General features: G+C 40.9%; 1 protein-coding gene across 9 annotated transcripts in view; it reads right to left on the reverse strand.

Annotated features, from left to right (window-relative positions):
* SPSB4 (splA/ryanodine receptor domain and SOCS box containing 4) overlaps positions 1–22646 on the reverse strand; it is a 171250-nt gene that overhangs the window by 59278 nt on the left and 89326 nt on the right. For 4 of the 9 annotated variants that reach the window (XM_075760972.1, XM_075760971.1, XM_075760970.1 and 1 more), the window contains one exon: positions 2430–3285. In XM_075760972.1, coding sequence (XP_075617087.1) covers positions 2430–3123 — 694 coding nt within the window. In that variant the 5' untranslated portion in view covers positions 3124–3285. Of the gene's footprint in view, positions 1–2429; positions 3286–3438; positions 3456–22646 lie in introns of those variants that run through there. The other 5 variants (XM_075760976.1, XM_075760975.1, XM_075760977.1 and 2 more) reach the window with 4 other exon arrangements.

Here is a 22646-nt window from a genome sequence, read left to right on the forward strand (position 1 = left end):
CACTGTTTGACAGCACAACTTCAAGAACAGCTAAATTACTATTGCCAGATCTACTAAAAGCTGCAATCAGCAGTATGAGATACTGCCAGGGAAGAGGGAAGGCAAAAAAAAAAAGAAAGAAAAAAAGAGAATTTGCAAGGTTAAAGCCAGTAAACAACAACAAAAAAAACCCCACGCAGATATTTACGTTCAAATGTGTTTCAATTTGTGAATGCAATACAAGCATCTTGCTGTTTTTCAAGATCTACTCCAATTTTCACAAGAACAAGCAATTATAAAACTCTGTAACATTAAGTGCTATGAGAGCACACACGAGGAGTGCTATGACCAAACTCGCACTGCTACACAAGGGCTGACTGGATAGAAACACTGTTAGCAGAGAAGGCGTTTGCTTTAGAGCACCAGCTAAACAAGCTACTTTGGTTTCCTGAACACTGTTCCTTGTTGCAGGACAGTACTGGATCAGTGAACATGTGATAAAAAATGATGTGATTCCAGGATGTCAAACTGCCCCGCAGCGCAGTGGCTTTAAACTTCCTCTTCACATGATCAGATTAACGCTCAGGCCTACATAAAAGTTTAGTTTAGAAGTTTACTTTTAGCCATGGGTTCACACTTTAAAAAAAAAAATTTACTACTTTGACTTTCTCTGGGATAGTTTAGGAAGCTGTCCTGCCTCTTCCAGCAAAATTATCCCACGAGAAACCGGATGAGAATTTTTCTCTCTGCCATCTCACAGACCACAGCTTTCCTTCTCTACTTAGCCCTTTTTATTTTATAATTTCTACCAAACTCATTCACATCCTCCTCCTGTGTTTTCATCTTTCTAGCGCTCCCTTGAGCAGCCCTGTGAAGACTACAAAAGGAATGCAGAACAATTCCTTGCATGGACGTGGTGGACCAAGCAGAGCTGTACTTTGCTTAGTTTGGCAGATATTCTCAGTATTATAAAAACTACTTTTGTGCACAAATATTCAGTTTGCAAAAGTATCTCTCCCCCACCACCCTCCAAAAAAAAAAAAACCCCCACCAAAAAGCTGTCAGCACACCACTCTTGCAATGTAATTGCAAAATACTTATGATCCTCCAATATTCCCCTGTATGAAAGCGCTCAGGAAGTCGCCATTTAGCATCTGGCTGTAATAATCTGCAGGGCTTCTGTGGATAAAGACTCTTTCCCCCAGTGCTTATTACAGATGTTTATGAAAACGTAATCTTAAATGGGGTCAAATTATTTAATTATGTTTCTACGTTGCATGTCAAGTGTAAGGCTAATGAGCAGAGAATTCATTTTTGACAGAAAAAAATTAGGCCACCCCCATCCTAATTGAAAAGAATAGTAAATTCCTTTAGAAATTACTAATTGAAAGGCAGGTGTTGTACACTTGCTATTATTCTCTTTTTACAAGACCAAGTACCATTCATGAAGCCCAAAACCCACAGAAATTTTATTCAGTCATCTATTTTTGTTAAATCTACATATTTACATTCATGGCTCCTACGGCTCAGATAACACAGCCTTAAACAAGAATAAAGTTCCCCTCGCTACCTCGTTCAGCCGTCCATTCCCCAATTCACAGCAGCCAACGAGCTGACTGTAGATAACTGGGCATGACTGACCATACACTGAGCTGTGTACAGACCTGGCGGAGCACGTGTCTTCCTGAGCAGCGAGAAGAACTGGACAAGACTTAGTTCTGCAACTCATCTTCTGGTGGGCTACTACCTGAAGGTCACAGCGGCAACACGCTGCTCCTTACTACGTAACGATTTCACTTGATATTACCCCTTTAGATCAAAAAGAGTTAATGTTTCTCTCCAGAAATATGGCGTTTTGGAAAAAAAACACCTTCAGAGTGCACCTTCTGACATGAACTAAGGAACAGAGCTCTCTTTTAGAAAAACTGCTGAAAGCTGTATTTGACTTGAGCTCCCAGATTCTTGGGGATCCACAGCTGCTTCTGAGGGTCCTGGAAAGGCAACTATGGAAAGAAAGCCTACTGGCCTGAATTCAAGTATGTTTATGCACACCATGTAAGAGTTCCCACTACTACAGGAAATTTTTTACGGGATCCACAAATCCTATTTGAAAACCACAGATTTAAAACATATCCTCCAGTAAACAAGAGTTTTACTGTTAAATATACCCAGTTAGTTTCAAGATATTTTTTCTCAGTCTGTTCACTTTCTTTGGACACAGATTTCTTGCTGCTCTGCTTCCCAAAAGGGTAAGTATTTTGATACAATCCATACCGTCATTACTAGACGACTGATAGATACTAGTTGTGGGCAGTAACTATGGGATGCAATCTCTTCACAGTGGACAGATCGCTTTCCCCCAGCACGCTGTTCACAACAAAAGGATAAAGAAAAGAACATTCTACATGAGAAAAGTTGGAAGCGTAATGAAGAAATACGGTAACACTTACGGTCAAGTCCATTGATGTATCTCATTGTAATTTCACAGTGCCCCCAAACTGCACTGACTATGGGGTAAAGTTTTTTCCCTTTTAGTCCCCTGAAGGCCACTCCAAGGTACTGTCCATCTACCATGAAGCTAAGCGTCCCTTCATCCATATCCAAAACCACCAGTAAGGAGTCTGGGAGTACAAAAGACTCATCCGGTTCCAAAAAGACAGGATACGTGACCCCAGGCTGGTTTTTACAATTGTGGTAGAGTTTGTTGCGTCCCAGATCCCAGCCCCACGATTCACTGTTGCTACCAACCAACGACGTGTATCCCACCGAGTGCAGCGGGGCTTCGGCCGTGGAGACGCCCACCACAGCGTGAGTTCCCCGTTGCCTCGTGGGCCAGTGGATTTGCCAGACATGCAGGCCCCTCGTGTAGCCGACTTTGCCCCGGATGCAATCTGTGCTTTGGGCAACTGGATGTCTATGAAAAGTCAGTTTATCGTCTTCCTTTACAAATATATTTAAGGAGCGATCTTCATTGTTCCAAGCGTGTTTATACTGGACCTCCAGCTTGGCAGGGGGCATATCCAACAGCATGTCCAGTCGTGCCGGCTTGCAAAAATCCGGGCCTCTCAGCTCTCGTTTAACGGGTCTATAAGGGGGCTCCCTCACATCCACAGACTTTATGCTCCCTGAGATTTTCTGGCCCATTGCTTGGCTGCAGATTTACAAAGGAGAAAGAAAAGTTGACTTTGGCCCACCGTTACCTCATGAAAGCACTTTTACGCTGAGCCAGTGACCTGACAAGCTGACTGGATTTACTTCTCCCGTTTGGAGCTTTTTAGCAGCAATGTTTTCAGAGGAAAAACGCTCCTGAAAGAAAGCAGAAAGTTTCCAGTTAGTTTAAGAAAGCCAACAAAAAACCCACAGCATATTTTTAAAGAACAACTTCTCATCCCTAGTAGTTATTTCAAACACCAAAGCTGACAATTCACCCCTTTTTGCTCAGTCCCCTACAGTACTAACCAGCCTGCCAGCAGCATACTCCGAGCCCACCAGCGCACAGAGTGCAGACAGTCATTTCCTCCAATTCATAATAGGATGCAGACATTCCCCACCTTCTGCCCTTCCACCCATTTTGTCTGGCCAAGTTCACAGCAGACCTGAAGAAGGCGCACGTTATTCCCCAGCAACAGCGATAAACTTTACGTGCAGCGGCAGCTTCACTTTCACTTGCGCTTTTGTTTCATAGTCTTAGAAATACGCACTATGTCAGAATCTCCTTTCATTTCTAGCTGTTCTCTTCTCTGGGCCCTGGTGACACAGAGCTTCAGCTTCTGTGCTGTTATTAAAACAAGCGCAGCCAACAGCAAATATCTGCAAATTTTAAACGCTTACTTTTAACATACCTTGTCCTTAGATGAAAGAAAAAAACCAAAAATATTCATGAAGCTTTAGGGTTTTTTTAAAGGCACTAAAACAAGAGACGTAATGAGGGAAGAGGAAGGACAAATGGAGAATGGCAATTTCAGCTCTTCAGCAGACTTTTCTATATTGGAAGCTACTCCAACCAGGTATTTTTTCATGCCACGGGACAGCAGGCTAATCCACCTTTTCTATACTGCAGTATTAGGCTGATGCAAAGAAGCAGAATTCAGTAAGACACATGAAGGGGAATACACAATTTTGAAATGTATTCTTTCTGTGCTTCCACAGACAAACATGGTAATGTAGCTCAAAGTGGTCAAAAACACCCAGCAAAGATACTTTGCATTCTGGCTAAGTTAGATTCATTCACCTTTTAGAGCTCAGGTAGAGTGCAAAGGGAAGCCAAGAACCTCTAAAAGTACTGAAGGGATAAAAACGAAGACAGAGTCCTATAGACTCAAGTAGATGATTGACATGGGATCAAATAAAGCATCTGCACCAGCAGACACACATCTGTCATCTAGCAAAGTAAGTGCCAAGTCTGGGAATGCTCAAATACAGCTGAGAAGACCCACCCTGTTTATTTACTGACAGAGTCATGAAGTGTTTCGAGCAGAAGCAAAAAAATCAGACTCCAAAGCCTGAGGAGCCAAGGTGACAGCTGGTTTTCATAAAGCACCAAACAGCAGGCAGGGGCAGAGATGTCTCACAAAAATGTCTTGCAAGGCTTTACTTGGTAAGTCACAAGTCCACGATGTTGTTCTTAAAGAACTTCTGCCCCAGAAATACTGTCCCGTTGCAAAGATCATTTCTGAAAGCAGACGAGTCAGAAACATGCACTCACAACTAAAGGAAATAAAAAAAGTCATCTAGGAAAAAACACCGCCTGTAAAATTTACTGTTCAACCATGTTTTAGAAGTGAATTGAGTCCTTATATTATTTACAACAGCCAATACCCTGTAGAGTGTTTTCTGTATGTATTACGTACAGAAATGAAATGATACCTGTGCTATGTGAAAGCTTTCTTTCAAAAAAAAAAGTAAAAAGATGATTTTCAAATCCATGTGACAGTTAAGTTACTGTATAAAAATATTATTTTCTGGTGGCTGGTCCCACAAGGGTATATGTGCACATCTGAGCATAAAACAACCACCTCTTTTGCACCCAATTTTAATCCTTAATCAAAATTAAACATAAGCCTCTATGCCCCTCACATCACACTTACAGGAGGATCCAGAACGATTCACAGGACCTTCTTCTCACTGAAAGAGTACCACAACTTGAAAATTACCCCACGTGAAATCAGCTTGAACAAACCCTTTACTCTTTCCAAACCACATAAAAAGAATCTGAAAGTTTAAACAGTAATTACATTTAACTTGACACTTGCCATTTCCACTATCGCAGAAGCACTTACAGGTTGTTTCAAAGGTGTGATGGCAAATTTTGCCCACCAAAGCACGTTCAATACTTGGTTCTACGCTACTAATTCCAGGGGAAATGAAATACTGATGCTAATATACGCACAGGGAAGCAACAGGGAGTAAATGTCATCAGGTAAGTAAGCAAGCTTTCCTAGGAGGACACATGCTCAGGGATTGGGTAATTCCTTTTTAAAAAAAAAAAAAAAGTACTTGATTATTTGAGCTGGAAAGAAGGATATGAAAAGGCAAAAAAATATCAGATGTTCAAAAGGGAAACCTAGCAATTTCTGCATGAGATTTAGCCCTACATGCCTTTGAAAACTTCCTCTTTAGAGCACAAGACAATTGCCACGTTCCTGTCAGGTTGCACAGGGGAGTCGGCCGGGGAAGTCCTCAGTGCATCCTCCTGTATCACTTCCTGAGCACACGCAAAACTGAACTTGGCACACAGGTTTACCTGGCAAATCACCAAGAGGTTATAAACACCAAAGTGACTCACTTGGCAAGCCACAGACAAACATTCTTCCTAATGTGCCCCAAACTGTAACACAAACAAGCTGCTAATTGATAGATCAGTAATTCAAAGGAGTAAACCACATCAGTGTAAGTACCTTGATACGTGTACAACTACTGTGCATTTACTCTGGGATGTGCTTAGTACGCACTTCGGTTTGAAACCGTATCTTACAATATTAGGCCCTTCTTCATAAACAGACATTACCAGATTATTTAATTAAATAACGGAACAGTTTGCCAAATAGCTTTATATGGACACAGGACTGAACAATAGCATGAAAATCTTACAGTTTACTGATGCATTCAAGATGCTGCAGTTCCTAAGCAGCGGTACAGCTCCAAAGCCATCTTTCATAAACACTTTCTGCCACCCACTGTAACATATTACACTCTCTTGCATCCTAGTTCTGTGTAGCTGGTAATTGGTCCCAACTCCTGTTAGGAGGCCAACTACAGCCACACCGATCTCCTTCAAGTATCGGTGGACTTGAACAAGTAAACATTAAAAAAAAGTCAACACAATCATTTGTAGCAGTACAGCAATAAAGGTGTAACCTCGTGCTGGCTGTAATCTAACAGCTCTGATTACCTGTCATTAATAGTAGCTGACATAAAAACTTTATATGAGGAGGCAGTGAGGGCTCACAATCCATGCAACATTAACATCAGCTCTACAAGGAGCGACTCATGCAGAAAGTCATCCTGGCAGCTCACAACGGTCCTGCTGGTTGCTTGCAGGAGCAACCTGTCTCAGAGCCAAGGCCATCTCTTCCCTTTTCTTGCCTGCATCCTGTCCACTTACACCAGGCAGACTGCAGAGACTCACAGTGAGGTGGGGAAGAGCAGCAGAGGCATCCCTGCCTCCTTCACCCTGCCAGAAGCTGCTGCTGGAGCAGCACGGCTTACCAGGGACAGCCCGTCTCCACTGACAAACATCCCCTCCCTACTTCCACAGGTGATATCCTACTGCCAAAGGCAAAGCCCCGGACACGTCATGCTCACACCATTATTCTCAGGATCTCCTGGCAGTTTCTCCCCACGGAGCTACATAACTATTGCATGTCGGGGGTCGCAGGCAAAGCCGAGCAGAACGCTCACAAGGGGAAGCGGAATGATGACCAATTCATCTGGCAAAGGTACTCCAAACTGGCTTCCTGTCTGCAGGACTGGATGGCTACACCAAACGGGATTAGTAAAAGTTGTGGGTTGACCTGAAAGGATGGAAGATTGTTCCTTTCAGATTATGTACTATTCAAGCCATTTACAGAAATATTTGGTTGTAAAACCTCCTCACCATCTCCTTACATAATAAAAACTTGCAAAAACACAGCATCATCATTCAACTCTTGTGACTTTTGTAATCTTATACATGCAAGGAAATCTAAGTTTCTCTAAGTAGTATCTTCCCACTAGAGAAGTATTCTGAAATTAAAAGAACACGCATTTTCACTGTACAGTTTTCCTTTGAACTTCTTCCCAAACTCTGCTCTTCCAGTAATTTCAAACCACCTCAGGAGTTTGGAAATAAGAAAATATTTCCATCTGGCTTACTATGTATGACCTCTCCATTTTACCTGTTTAGTGACTACAGCTGAAACGCTAAGTTTCATCAGTTTTCCCTGCGACAAAAGGTACTTCATGGAAAAGAAAGTAGTGTTTTTGTGGGAAGAGAAGAACCATATACAAGTACACTCCTGTAGCAACTGGAAATCTCTGGATGAGAACACTGTTAGTTTTTGGAACCTAAATTATTTCTGTCTCTCAGTTTCACACTCATGCCACGCTTTGTCAGGATATGATGATTAAATTAAATGTACTGTACAAGACCAAGCCAACTCCAAACAGGAAAAGTGTGTCAATGTCACTTAGCAGTGTCCTCATGCAGACTGCCAAAATATTTAGGGAAATTATTCACAATAAAAACACAAGTTATACTTACCAGAGAAAGGCCTGCTGGGACACCACTTTGCTGTAATTAAATAGGGCGCATTTTTTTAACAACTCAGTATGCTGGCATCAGTAGAACACAACTGCTGATAAAAGAAACATGCTTTCTGCAAAGTCAGCTTTCAGCATTCATAGTTATGTTTCCCTCTGGATTATCACGAACTAGATGTGCAGAAATCTTGGAAATATGCGTGAGAAATGACACCATGTAAACGCAATTCAAAACTACAGTAAGAATGTGCTAATACTTAAGTTAATTCTGCTAAATTGACACTTAACAAAAAAAAAAAAAAAGAGAGAAGCTGGTGAGCACCAACTAACAATCCTGACTGGTGAAACTGTCTATCAGAAAAAGCGGGGCAGGTGTTCCCTCCATCTACCAGCATTTCAAACTTCTACACAGTAGTTCCCACTCTTTCTACTATTGACCCTTGTTGGGTTTTTTCCTTTCTGCAGGTACTCAGAATCATACCCTGGTCCTAACATCTCTACAGGAGGAAGAGGAAGAAGAAAAATATCAGCTCTGCTGTGCTGGGCAAGTTGATGAAGAAGGGTTTATAAGTTCAAGAGCAAGGACTTTAACCTCCACCCAGACAACGAAGAGGCATGAGGCCCAGCATCTATCAACTATGTTCCCAGTGTGCAAACAGCTACATAACCATGACAACACTGTTTTGAGGGTGACAATGAACTAAGCACATTTTTGGCATCCTAAAAAGATTGGCCAGCTTGGATTCAGCTGTAGATCCTGGTATCCAACATTGTTGATTTATTGCCCATTTTGAACAATGTTGGCTTTCCTTGTCAAACTGGGAATATACAGTAACAACAAACCAGCCAAAAACGCTTGGATACTCTAAATTATCCTGTGCTACAGATAAAATTTTATGCTGCATGCACAGTTCGCAAGTGACATTTAACATGTGGGATGAACAATGCAGCAGTAAGTCATGACTTCTTCAATTCCCGAAAGGAATGCAAATCCTGAAAATCCCAAGGACATTCCTCCATAAAGGGTAATTTGTTTTCTAATGTTACAAAAATGTAATTGTTTCAAAATTCAAGATAAGGTTGTTATTAAAATAGGCTGTGCATTTAGCTGCTTGGAATTAGAATAATCTGAAATACCACGCCATCTGTACCACCAGAGTTAGAAGCAGTTTAGTCATATGATGAAGTATTCAGAAGGAATCTGGAGTAGCTAAGAATACAGCGGAATGTATATTTTTAAATACTTCCATCTACTCTACTTTGGAACTGAGCTGATTTGAGGTTTTGAGTTGGTTTTATGCCTTCCATCTCTCTGCATGTGTTTCTGGAATTTGCCTCTCTGGTACTGAAAGCTGATTTTAAATACAAACATATATTCTGAAGAAACATGAAAGATGACAAAAACCCACTTCTATTTCATAAACAGGTTTTTTGCATAATGACTTCTCAGAATACAGCAATGTAATTTGAAAAACCAATACAGTAACATAATACAATAAAAATGGCTTTTTCTACTATGCAAGTACTTTTTAAAACAGCAACGTTCCAGTTCTAAAGTTACTGAAAGGAAACATTTACTTTCTTTTCAGGGTTTTTAACAGGAATACCCATGTGATTCCACAATTACCATAAGCTTACATATGTTCAAGCTGCTACATCCCTTCCACCACCCCTTCCTATTCATTCTTCCCTTTTGTCTTGCAGCCACCTGCATTCAAATGGCCTCGAGATGGGTCTGCTGTGGAAAACTAAAGCAAGTAAAATCTAGCACGTTATTTTGCCAGGTTATTTCCAGGTGGATAAGCCCTCTGATCTGGCACATCAGACAGTCACGTAAACACTTGCTCTGGCGTAAGGAACTGGAGAGAAAAAAATTAACAGTTGAAAGGCAGAATCATCCATTTAAGCAGCAGCCCAAACTGTGGAGCAAATTGTGGATCTGTGCCTGAAGGGCACAGCTGAACGCCAGGTCTAAGTTCAGTACAGTCATGAGCTTCTGCTTACATCTTCCTCACCCTTCTGGCATGAAATGATGCATCTTTCCTCCTTCAGCCACCCCTCTGTTACAGTAAATATCTTCCTGTCTTTCCTGAATGCCTGGCATAGCCGTTTTGAATATTCAAGTGTCAGGGTTACATTAAAAGAGCAAATGAAGACACGAAAAAGGTTTAATGCTAAATTGAGAACTATGTTGTCAGGTCTACTTTGCGTTTTACTGGATCATTTGCCATTTTACATTTCTACTCAGGTGTGCTTCAAGTAAGTAATACCAATAGGTGTCACACCACATGAGATTTAACGCCCAGAGAATAACTAAGTTTTAATATTGCAGTTTCTCTCCAGTCACTACTACTTTTCACCACCCTAACACTTTTTACACAATTTATTTTACTCTTACCTCTACAGCTTTGTAGAGGATCAATACCCCTACAGCTTCAATTTCAAAACCAGTTCATTAAACGATGACTGAATATCTTCCCACTACCTTTCTTTTGCTGTAATGTACAGTGGAGCCAGTTGGCCTTCAAAATGAAAGAAAAGTTATAAAGTCATAGATGAGAAAAAGCCTTCTGGAAAGCATCATTCTGTATTCTAGCCAGCAGCAAATCCCAGGGGATGTGCCAGACATGATCCCTGAGTAGAGGTCCAAAGATGGTAGAAAGTGACAATCATACAGACCAGAGCTCCTCTATCTTAACACAATTGTTCACCAGAACTTTATTTCAACCGCAGAAACTGTCATGACATGCTCTGGTGAAAATTTGACCCCTTAGCTCAAAGTTCAGTCATAGTATTACGCATATCAATGTATTCTAAGCCTGGTGAGTCTTTGCAAATCATGATGGAACCTAGGCTGACAACTGCTTTTCTAGGGGCAGTATTATGATGAGGATGGGGGCAAGGAGGAACACCCGCTAATAGCGGCTCTTCTTTTTTAATCACAAGGCTGCTGCAGACTTACCAGACTCTACAAGAGATGGCTCCACTCTCACAGCACCTGTCTATATGTTTTGCAGTCAGTGGATGAGTTGAGCGCTTAGCCTCTCTACATTTTGTCTACAAAAGGACAGTCACTGACAGCTTAAAATTCGCAATGGTCTTGGAATGGCTGAGATACTTTTGTCTTCTTTTGCTTTTAAGCCTTTTTTTAATTCTCAGTTGAACTGAAGTGGCAGCATACAAATAATCCCTGTCAGATGCTCTCACCATTTGTGGGCCAGAAGCAAACCCATCAGATGCTCCAGCTGAAGCAGCCCATTACGGGCAGTTCCTGATCTGACCTAGATGACTTTAATACTTCCAACAGTGCTGCCAAGCTCCAGTGACAACAACGTATTGTGCCTCTGGCCAAACACAACAGGCAAGAGTTGAAGATATTGTCCCCTCTGCAGCAACTGAACAGATTCAGAAGATGATGCCCAAAAAGGCTGTCTCAGACAAACCATGCGTGATCTGTCGTACTGGAGCCACAGACGCACCCAGGGCTCAGGACCGTTCCCTCTGCTCAGGATTGCGCTGGGAGAGGGCAGGGCTGGAGGGAACCCAGCCATTGTATTTGCACAAACATGTAGAAGATGAATACACAAGAACAAGTTTGATCCTGAACAAAAGTGTATTCTTTTGTTTAATAGGAAAATAGGCTTACACAATCACACCATCTGCATCCCTCCTAACCCTTCCCCCTTAACTATTTCAGTCAATAGCCACCATCAGCCAAACCTGACACCACAGCAGCAGGCTCAAACATAACTCTGTTCCTACAAGAGGGGCAGCTTGGGAAGAGGACAGACATCTTGGAAGTGACTCCATGGAAGACCAGGCTGGGCTGCAACAGTTCACATCTTGCGAAGGAACCCAGAAGAGAATGAGCTCACTTCTAAGCTGTAACTGCATGCAAAGTGTCCTAAAGATTTCGAGTTAAGTCAGCCACAAGACAAATCCAGGAAGCAATGCTTCATTAGTCCTGCAGTTTCTAAAGTGACTTCTTTTAAAGAACAGAAATTAACTTTATACAACTTAAGGAAGCATCATCACAAATTCAGACTATGAGGATAATTGTGTATTTCCCAAATAAGGTGACAAATGAAGTTACATATAGCTTTTGAGCACTAACAAAAAGACAAACCAACTTCCTGTTAAGTGTTTTCTCAAAAAAAAGTCAACACATTTAAGCAATGAATTTCATCTGTCTTAAACACACGCCTCTGCTAAAGCCCATCTGTCAGTAGAGAACAATTGCACAGACAAATGAGGATGACGGAGAAAATAATATGACAGAAACAAACCGCCTGAGGTTCAAGCAACAAAATTGTTTTTCCTTATGCACGTAAAATCTTTCCCATTTTACAGAGTGGTATTTTCCTTTGTGTTTGCTATTAATTTAGGAAAGAGGGCACTTGGTCATGCAGGAGAGGCTGGGAAAGGCCATGGGGATTTAAGAAGGAGTTAAGGATTTACAGCAGGTTACATCCCCACATCAAGAGTCTGTGACTCCTCTGAAGACACAAGAGACACCTTGGTGAGAACCCAACATGGGTCTCTCAGTGGTGAAGGCCGCGTGGAATGTTATTTTCTTTCTTGATCTTTCATTGTCCTATAGTCAGATTAAGTGGAAAGGCTGCCTTTACAAACTGTTCTACACAGAAGAAGTATCCCAGACTGTTTCCAGTGCTAAAAATCAGAGAAGGCCTCCAACTAGGAAAAGACACACTGAAAGAAGTTGCTACTGAGTAGCATTTACATCTCTTTACTACTGACCTAACCGTGTACATCCTAGAAGAATTTCATGTTACAAATGCCAACAATTCCAGGTATTTTTGACCACAGGAAAGTACTTTAAAAGCCCACCCTAGACTTCCTAATAGAGGTATGGATAAAAATAAATCAGCTTTGTGCCTACCTACAGGAGTCTCAACACAGACTATGATCTGTAAGCTCAACCACAAGGTCTGTATTTCTCCAAATAATTTCACACTGAAGCTCCCACTGCTAAGCAGTCTTCCACAGAGAATTTTCTTTCAAGCAGCATTTTATTTGTAACAATTAATTACTAATCACATTTCATTCTTTAATGCATTGTGAGAAAAGAGGGGGAAAAAGTTGAAAATTATTTGGAAGAAAATTGTACAAGAATGCAAGTTTTGCTGGGAATAAAAATATATTAGTACTCAATCTCTAGGTGTACCATCACTGAAATAAAATAACCAGCATCACATTCTGGAAGTCTTGCGAAAGCTACATAAAAATGAGCACATTCCAGTTAAAGTTAATCTTCACACAAAAAGAACATATTTTATATTATTGCAAAGAATCTTCAAGACACTCTCTAAATTTGCTAGACACTGATTCTCCAATAACTCAGGCAGGCCCCTGCTTTGTCCTGAAGAAAAATATGCTCAGTCTAAATTTGGATCAGCAGGACTATACTCAAAGAGAAGGCACATCAGTAAATACAAGCTGAGCTCCATCAACAGGTACAACATAAAAAACCCAAACTTGTTCAGAGTTTTTAATTCTGGAAAAACAAGTGAAACCCTAGACTGCACTGGGATACACAGACCACCTTGATTTCCAGTATAGTAAAGAATAAAAGTAACATTTAGAAATGTCTTTAAAAGTACAGGACTACCTCTAGGGAAAAAAAAAATATTTTTCCCATTGAGTTATAAAACTATAACACACTCAATATGGCCCACATTGCTGAACAAATACTGAGAAAATGATTCTTTTTTTCAACTTTAACAGAGCTAGACTTGGGTTTTGTTTACCACATCCTCAAGAACAGCACAGGCGGGATAGAACTGAGTTAATACAAACATCCTTCCAGAATAACATGACATCTAACCAAGATATTCACATGCGTATAAATGTGATTTTGCATTTATCAGGCGAGCTATGGCTTACTATTGCAAAAGACTTGGAAGTCACACACAAACCACACCACTCTTGAATGCTGCACAAACACTACAAATTGCTTCAGTAGAGGAAAACAAGCCCTTTAGGCCACCAGGTTAAGAAAAAAAAAAAAGAGTATTGAGGGGTTTTAAGTTTCAACCAGTCTTTCAAAAGACAAACAGACCTATACTTTTCCCAGAAGTGTTGTACAGACACAGAAATTGCTGCTAGAATCATGGCATCAAGAGCAGTTGTTCATTTTTATATTTATCATTAAGTCTGTAACAGTTTACAGTAAAGACAGATAAAAAACAGAGCCAAGTGTGAAGTAATTCATGCATTAAATGGAGTGTTAAAATCCAGAAGTTCACAAATCCTTCTACCTACCTGAAGAATCTCTCTCATGAACAGCAATTCCTTGCCCCCTCCAGTGAGGGAAGGGATGAAAACCAGGTATTTTCAATTCCCCTGCATATCATCTTCATCGCAGATTTATGGCAAAGGGCCTTCTGTTACAAACCCAGTCTTTCCAGTCTCCCTCTCCTTTCCACTCCTTGCCCCACACATCCCATTGTCAGCTTCTTTAATAGTGGGAAGCCTCATGTGGCTTGCTTAATCATGCAGCCGTCCTGACAGACTTACATCTGCTCTCGTATTAGGACTCAACTATTCACAAAACACTGAAACATCCCCAAAATAATTACAATTAGGCAAGACTGGTTTATAAAAGCTAACTGGCTTTCACTAGTCACTGAGATTCAAGATAATACACCAAACTCACCTCATTGCATAATAGAGGGACAGACTTTATTTGTGTGTCCCTGTTGGGTTTTCTCTTCTTAAGAATTAAGGCTTTGACTCTCCCTCAACCTTCAGAGCTCTTTTCCATGCAAGTCTTTCGGACCTCACTCCACAGGCTTCATCATCACAACTAATCGCTAGGGGATGCTGATCCTATTTTCTCCACAGGCACTGGCCCATTCAAATTCCTGAAAGACCACTTTTTTTTACAATTTGTAAACATCAGCTGCAAATATTAACCAGATCCCACAGGTGGGATTCACCTAACTAAATTTAGATTCTATAATGCAGATGAGCTCATCACTGAGATAAAATTAAGGCCTGAAAATATCCATTTTGTAATCTTCTCCAAAATTAGAGGAAAAAGAAGAGGAAGGAATTCATCTCATACACCTCCAGAACCAACACAACTCATTTAGTGTTCCCATCAGTCAACATTGAGAAAGGGTGAGAAACCAATGCATGTATAAGACCACCAAAAAATACACGGACATTCTTCTCATATTTTAGTATTTTATTAAGACATTTACCTCCAACTCCACAGCAAAGGTTCTTAGGGCTGGTTCAGCCCCCTGGCACTGCCTGAAAGAAAGATGACACAGGCACACTCAACCATCACCTCTCATGAGGCAGCGGATGCCTGGTTCTACTCCAACCTACAGACTCATCAGTAATTACCAAAACATTTATATCATGATTTTGATTAGCACAGTATAATCAAGGGGAGGAGAAGAGGTAGTAATAGTATCAGGGTCTTCTTGGAAATTCTTCTGAGAAAAAAAACACCCAAAACCAAACTCTTATAAACACAAACCCCCATTTCCAAAGCTATTGCATGGATTTAAAGACAACTTATGTGAGACACTGCTACTCCTAATACTGAAAAAATACTTGTATTTATTTAGAAAACTGTGGACCCTGCTTGGGAACCACTGCCTTAAAATGGTGGTCAGAAGAATACAAGAGCAGCCACTTATCCAGTGAGCATAGGAGGAAAAATATTTGGTGAACTGTGCCACAGCTGCAGCCAACACAGACACCCAAGAGCAATGAGAAAACGTACCTTCAAATGCTGTACCTGGAACACGGCACACAGTGTTCTATAAAATCTCAGCGACTGCCTCAGCCAGGCTCTACCACAGATATACCAGCTACCCAGCTCAGGTATCAGAGGATGGCATGTGGAGCTAACCTTGCACTATGAAACACAGCTCTGAGGTAGAGCAGAAGGCAAAGGGGAAAAAGGACATGCTCCTCTCTGCTGGGGAAGGATTCATAGTTATCGAAGCAGAGGGGAACTTTCAATACTAATAAAAAATAAGGTAGTCCATCTCCATTCAATTGTACTGTGCAGAAATCACTGAGATTTATTACTTCTGCCTAGATCCAACTGTGGAGAGAAAAAAAAACCACCCCTGTGTGTGCCCCTCATACTAAGCATACACCATCTCATGCCTGTGCAAGACACAGGAGCAACCAAGGCTGCCTGCTTTACACAGACAGTATTAAAGGAATTAATTCCTAAGGCAATGGGAAAATACTACATGGGAGAACTTCCAAGTCACAAATTCTCTTTTTTTTTTTAAGCTAAGCTGCTTTAATCAAGTTAATTGAAGGAATTAAGAAAGCATCTGGAGAAAAACACATTCACCAACCAGTCTCTAGCCATTCCTGATCCCGTGTTACTTTTTCTGGGCGCAAGTTCCCCTGCTGGCACGGTACAATCTATCATCAGCCATTACGCTGATTACCATCCATTAGTTTTGCTAAGAATAGGCCTGAAATTTAAACCTACTTTTGTTATTTATTTACAAGCTATTCACGTCCTAGATATGAAGCAACTATATAATGGTTCGTGTTAACAAGAGAAGTGTAGCTGAATATTAGAGTTGCACATTAAAAATGACCAACAGAAGTAATAATCCTCCTAACAAAAAATTGTTTACTGAATTTTTGTTTGGTAAGACAAGGAGAACAGAAGCTTACGCTCTTTAAAAATACAACTGATTAATACACAGTGGGGGAACAGGTAAGAACCCATGAGAATGACAAATTTTAAGTATCAATCCCATAAATATAAAATTCAATTAAAGTGTCATTCTAGAAAACACTGAGAACCGAGTTGGGACTCTTATAAAACAATGATTTTTCTTCCCTGCTACTAAGGCAGAGTAATTAAAATGGAAGATAATCCCCTTTATTTCAAAAGCTCATTATTACATGTAATAAACATTTCTTCTTGCACCATAAGAGACCTAAATGCAAGAACTGAATTCTACCAAGACCATCCACCCACGTGTCTTTGCTGTAATACAGTAACTGCTTGAATTTTCCCTTACAATTATATTTATACAATAGACTATCAGGCTCAGCTTTGATTTCACAACATACCACATTTCTTACCACTTGGGAAACCAAACACAGAACAGCTGTGGAAGGAGAAAGCACTATATGCAAATATTCCAACAAAAAAAAGGAGCACAAGCAGAAAATCCATTGCAAAGCCTGCTTCAGTGGGAACTCTGTGATAAAAGTTGTATTAAAATGGCAGTTTTGCGTTGGTGTAAGGATACCCAGAGGAAGCATATCCCCATTTTCCACAACAGGTGTGAAGAGATGCCCGCTCTGCACAGCTTAGGTGCCGGAATGAGTTAAGTGCCCACAAGTTGTCTATGCTGCCAGCATTGCTCCGGAGGAACTGAGCTGCTTGCTACACTCACTACTATGTTTCCTGCATTGCTAATTCAAACATCTAAATTTAAATGTCAGATTTAGACTGTTTTTCCCCACTCTTTCCAACACCCAAAATGAAAAGAAAAATATTGCTGCATTAATTCACTATCTTCATCCATTTGCAGAAACAAACAGGATGTCAGGCCTCCACGCACTGGAATTACGCTACACCAACAATCAATCTCAGCAACCTCTAGCTACAGGGAAAGAGAAATAAGTCTCCCCCCCTCATGTCCTAAATAATTGCACACCTGGTAGCATTCACTATTAAGTCACATTTCTGCCCAGCCTTAGGCATAGCTTCCCCAAGATCCAAACTATTTTACCATAGGGAAAACAAAGTCTAAAAATAAAGGGAGTAAAGAGTTGGCTTCTGTATTCGTGAAGACTTCCTGCTCCAACATACTCTATTAGAGGATGTGGACAGAGTACAGCAGTGAAAGCCAGCTCATCAGTCAGTCTCATGTCCCTGGAGTGTTGATACACTTCAGCTTGAATTTCCCTTTGGTGTCTTCTTCCAGCAGTAAAATGGAAATGGCCTGGCACATATGGATTGTTTTCTTCTCTTGCGCTATCATTCAACATTGCTAGAAAGAGGCACACAGGAGTAAAAATAATCTGTTGATTCTTGTTATAGGGTTCAAGGGTAGGAAACGCAAACCAATTATCAATGCTGTAGGTGGCTCGCTAAAACAAAACAGCCCACAAAAACAACCAACCAACAACCCCCCTCCCCCCCAAAAACCAAAAGGTAAACTGAAGGACCACTGGATCCCTAGACATGAATTCAAGGCAGCAGCCTCACACACTTTCTCCCATCCCACTGCAGCTTACTGAGGCAAGGGAAGGTATGTTACAACATCAGTGCTGACTTCTCACAGGAGTTTGAGCATCACAGAAGTATCCTGCAGCAGCTCTGAGTTTCATTTGTGCACCCTGCCTATGAAGTCTATTTAAAAACGAAATGGGGAGTGAAAATAATGATGAATACTTAAGCTTAGTCCCTTTGACAAATGAATCACCTTTTGTCCAGGTGCACCTCCAAGAACTTGTACTGTTGAATATTGGCCTTCTTCCTTCCCTCCTTCCGCTACCTCTGCGCTTCAGTACACAGCTACTGGGAGAGTTACTGCAGAGGTGAGCCTCTCTTCCCTTCCTTCTCTCCACCACACACTTTTTGCTTCGCATACCATTAATATAAACGTTAAGAAACTTAAGAACAACCAGTACATATTCCAGGTCTCAAGCTCATGCTTGTTTAATATATCCTGTTATATTTAAACCTCAAAGGATAAGACATGATACATGTCGTAACAAATCCTTCCTGAGCACGTTCTCACATCTTTGGTAGATGATCGTTGCACTTACACCACCGCACCTTAGCCTAAACAAGCCATCAATGAACTACATGTAAGATTTTCTAGACTACTGGAAACAGTTACGTCAGCACTGACCAAAGTACAAAGGAACTTCTTTATTTTAGCTTTTAATCATTTCAAATAATCAGCAGCCTCAATGCATTATTTGCCTTTGAATACCAAAGATGATAGAAAAACAGAGCCTTTTTATCTTGCAACATCAAAACCAAGGACTATATAAATAATTAGCGAATGATCAGTACACTCTGAATTAGAAGTGAGAGTATCACAGTAAGTATTACCCAGACGTTAACAGCATCAGAGACCGGCAATCCTGACATGCAGGGACACGCTCAATAGCTGGCACAAAGCAGGTGTAATACTAATATGCAGCAACACAGCCAAAATGAGGTCGGGATGGCAATGTTTGCCATCTTTTATACACTTTGATGTGTCATTATCTTTAGTTCAAACAACTTCTGTCATCTCTGACATGCTTGACAACAGTTTTCAACAACAACAGGGAAAACGGTCTTTTGGCTTCTTTATGCTGCATCAGAATTTGTGAAATCAAGATGACATAATGCACCTAAACCTCCTTGTGGGGTCGCTCCCCAAAATAACCACCTAGCTGCTGTGCTCCACAGACAGGCACTTCCCTAAAGCACAGGATGAAACCATCAAAGCTCAGATTTTAATTTATCAACAATCTCAGGTTTAACACATGCCCAAAGGCATGCTGCTGCTTCTTTCCTATGCAAAGGATAAAATAATGGCCCTGCTCAAGTGAACCAGCTGGAGCCCCAAAATATTTCCAGGGCCTTGAAAAAGCTCAGCGCATGCTAGTATCACACGCTGAAGTCCTCAATTTAAATTACGTCCAAGTAGACCAGTGATGAACCATGAGGAACAGATACTCAACCCCCCATGCAAATGTGTCACGTAAATCTGAAGAGATATCTACAAGTCAATCTTTTTACAGGTTAAATAAGGATAAGCTCTGGAGATAACCAAACAAATGGAGTAGTTAAAATTTAATTTTAATGGGTTTTTTTTTTTAACCTCAACTAAATGTCTCTTTTAGCCAGAAAAGCCAATAATACAATACAAACAATGCCATAAAGGCAAGATTTCAATTTTAACTCTTAAATCCCCAGATTAGCTACACTGAATTTTGGGATGGTTTTTAACTTGAGCCAACAACTCACATAAATGAAGTTGAATACAGGATATACTAAAAAATTATATGTAATGACATCACTGAGCAAGGAATACTAGTATGAACAAATTAGTATTTGAACTTTATTTTAAAGCAACTATTCACTTCAAAACACTACAAGGATCTGCTGCCAAAAGCACATGACAGCCTTTGGCGAGGAACACAACAAGAGCTTATTCTGGAAACGGAGCCTAAAATATTTAGCTTGGAAAACAAATTTTCAAAAGTATCAGTACTGGCCCCCAGATTGTTCTGTATGTCCAAGCTACCCTTAAAGTAATTCTCAAAACAAGAAATCTTTTATAATTTAGCTAGTAACTTACAAAATAGTTAAAGCTCTGAATTAAAAATTGCCTCTACCCAAGATCTAGTCCAACCATTTCCTTGGCTATACATAGGTTTGACTGTCACAGCATTTTCTCACCTGAGAATACAGTAGTCATTGACAAAATTGTGCATTGTGTGGCTTCTATCAAAAATAGTTCAATTATGAAATAAGTTCAAGATTTTGGGGAATAGGTCAGTGTTCAAAGATAACACCAGCCAACTTTCTTCCAAGCCATTTCTGGCCCTCCCTAGTAAAACTGTTTCTCAGAATACTTACAAAGAAAAATGAAAAAACGAACTCATCGATCATGACCATGCCTATGATCACGACTTAGGGATTTCTGTGGACAGTACATTCTCAGTATGAAATGTACCACTGATGTAAGTAATATTAAAAGAAAGCCTTGTTGCACAAAGTATGACCCCCGATATTGAATGAAAAATGTAGCCGTCCACTGGAGGGAATTTATTTCTGCATGAATTGAAGAACAGATGGAGGAGAAACAGTAAAAATTAAGTGACAACTGTGTACCTAAATCTTTTAGCAGTTTCAAAAAACCCCACCTCTTTCCACGCCTAAAGCCATGCAAGCAGTCTCACATGATTAACGCCCCCTTAAAAGAGCAATTCTCAACAGGCCAATTTTTAAATAGTCAAGAAACACTACTTTTAACAAAGGCTACTGAGTTTAAAAAGAAATGGAAACAGCATTGCTCAGACTACTGAATATTGCAGTCTGATCAGGAGAAAAACTGGAAGTCGGGGAGGTAGCTGCCACTGCTAGGTGTCAAAGGAGCTTGAACGGTCTCTAGGTACTGGCCTCACTTCTCCCCCCCACACAGAGAGCTTTGCTGTGTCCAGGTACCAAGCAGAAAAACCACTCAAGAAATACAATAGCCAAGTGCAAGTCAGCAGTCCCTACTGCAGCCCTTTATTGCGGCCTCAAGACAGAGAGGTCCCAGGGTGGCCAGCCCACCTGCAGGAATCTCAGCAGCAACCCCACCAAGGGGAGGTCGGGGGAGACAGAACTATTGCAGTTCAGATCCTGGTCAGGGTCCAGGGCATGGACCAGTTTCTGCAGGAAGGAAATCCTCATTTTTCTGACAAGAGGGCGTAAACACAGGCAATCTTTCCTCTCTCTCAAAAGCCCACTGCGAGACCTTCTTCGGGAATTGTTACCACAGGAAGGGACAACCCAGTCTAACAGAAGACAAGAGCTCGCCCGGCTTTGGCCATAAGGTAGAACGAGAAAGGCAGTATTAGTATGAGCTTTTGGAAATGCACGTATTTAAATCAAGAAAGCAAACTCAACCAGAGTCTGCTGTATGGCTCTGAAAGAATTAGCTGACAATCACCTCAAAGATGGATTTCATACGTTGCTGCGCTTAGTGCTGCACCAGAGCGTGCTTGTCATTTCAGCCTCTGACAAATCCTCAAAGATAAAGTTGCCAAGTCACCCATGCTCTGCAGTGCAACACAATAAAACCTCTCATCTGACACCAGTCACGAGCAGGATTAATCAGTGATGTTCAACCCAAAGATACGCAGAACAAGCAGAGAGAAGTGAAAAATTAAAGAAAATACAGCTCAGCATTGGTCTAAGTTTAAGTGACTTCAGTATGAGCAGATTTAGGTCAAAGCTGAGCACCCATGTTCAGCCTAGGTACTTCATTTCTTACTAACGAAGAGAAGCAGATACAAACTCCCTCATGGTTTTTTGGTGGATGGTTGTTTTGGGTTTGGTTTTTGTTTGTTTGGGGTTTTTTGCTATGGACAAAACACAAATTGTGTTACATTTCTGCATTTCAATCACTACACACATTAGGAGCTGCACTGCATTGACTTCTGAGGCAAAGACAACATTCCTTTAAAAAAAGACAACCACACACCCCAAATCTAAATATATATACGCATATCTAAATAGGCTAGTACCTGTCAGTCCTCCATTTGCGGTCCAAAATGAACCAAAGGAAGGAAACAAGTGAGTTCTACCCAACACTCCTGATGGATAGGCCCAGTCTTTAATAGAGCAGAGGTAGCCAAAATTTAATCAATTATCACCAAATTGCAACTGCAGTTCTTAGCTCAAAGTCATGGCACCCCCCAAGCACTGCTCTGTTACGCAGCACCGCTCCTGAAACATAAGCCACGTTTTTCTTGCTCTCCTCTTTGATGCATTTTCCCATGCTGCCACCAAGGTTACAGGAGCACACTGTTTTCTTTACGCTTTGCTTCAAAATTAAATCTCTTCAGAGCAAGGATTTTTCCTTGCTAGGTTGTGGATGCTACTCATTATACTGTCAGCTTTCCACACACAAATAAAACCCAAACCCCAATTTTATCGCTATACAATCTAAAGGACTGTGGGCTGTAATGCAGCTGAGGTAAGGCAAAGGCATTTCCTGACATCATCTTAAAGCAGGATTCAGGTAGCACCCACCATTTCAAATACTGTTACCCTGGAGAGAGCACAGGTCAAGTACACAGCTGTCTTCAAGCAACAGTAGGTTGAATGGTGTAACAAAATCACTTTCTCCAAGTAAAGGAGAACAGGTGATTGTTCATTATTAGCAAACATGAGATTCAGCCTTTAG

This window comes from Balearica regulorum, chromosome 9 (assembly GCF_011004875.1).
Source record: "Balearica regulorum gibbericeps isolate bBalReg1 chromosome 9, bBalReg1.pri, whole genome shotgun sequence".
Taxonomy (NCBI): Eukaryota; Metazoa; Chordata; class Aves; order Gruiformes; family Gruidae; genus Balearica; species Balearica regulorum.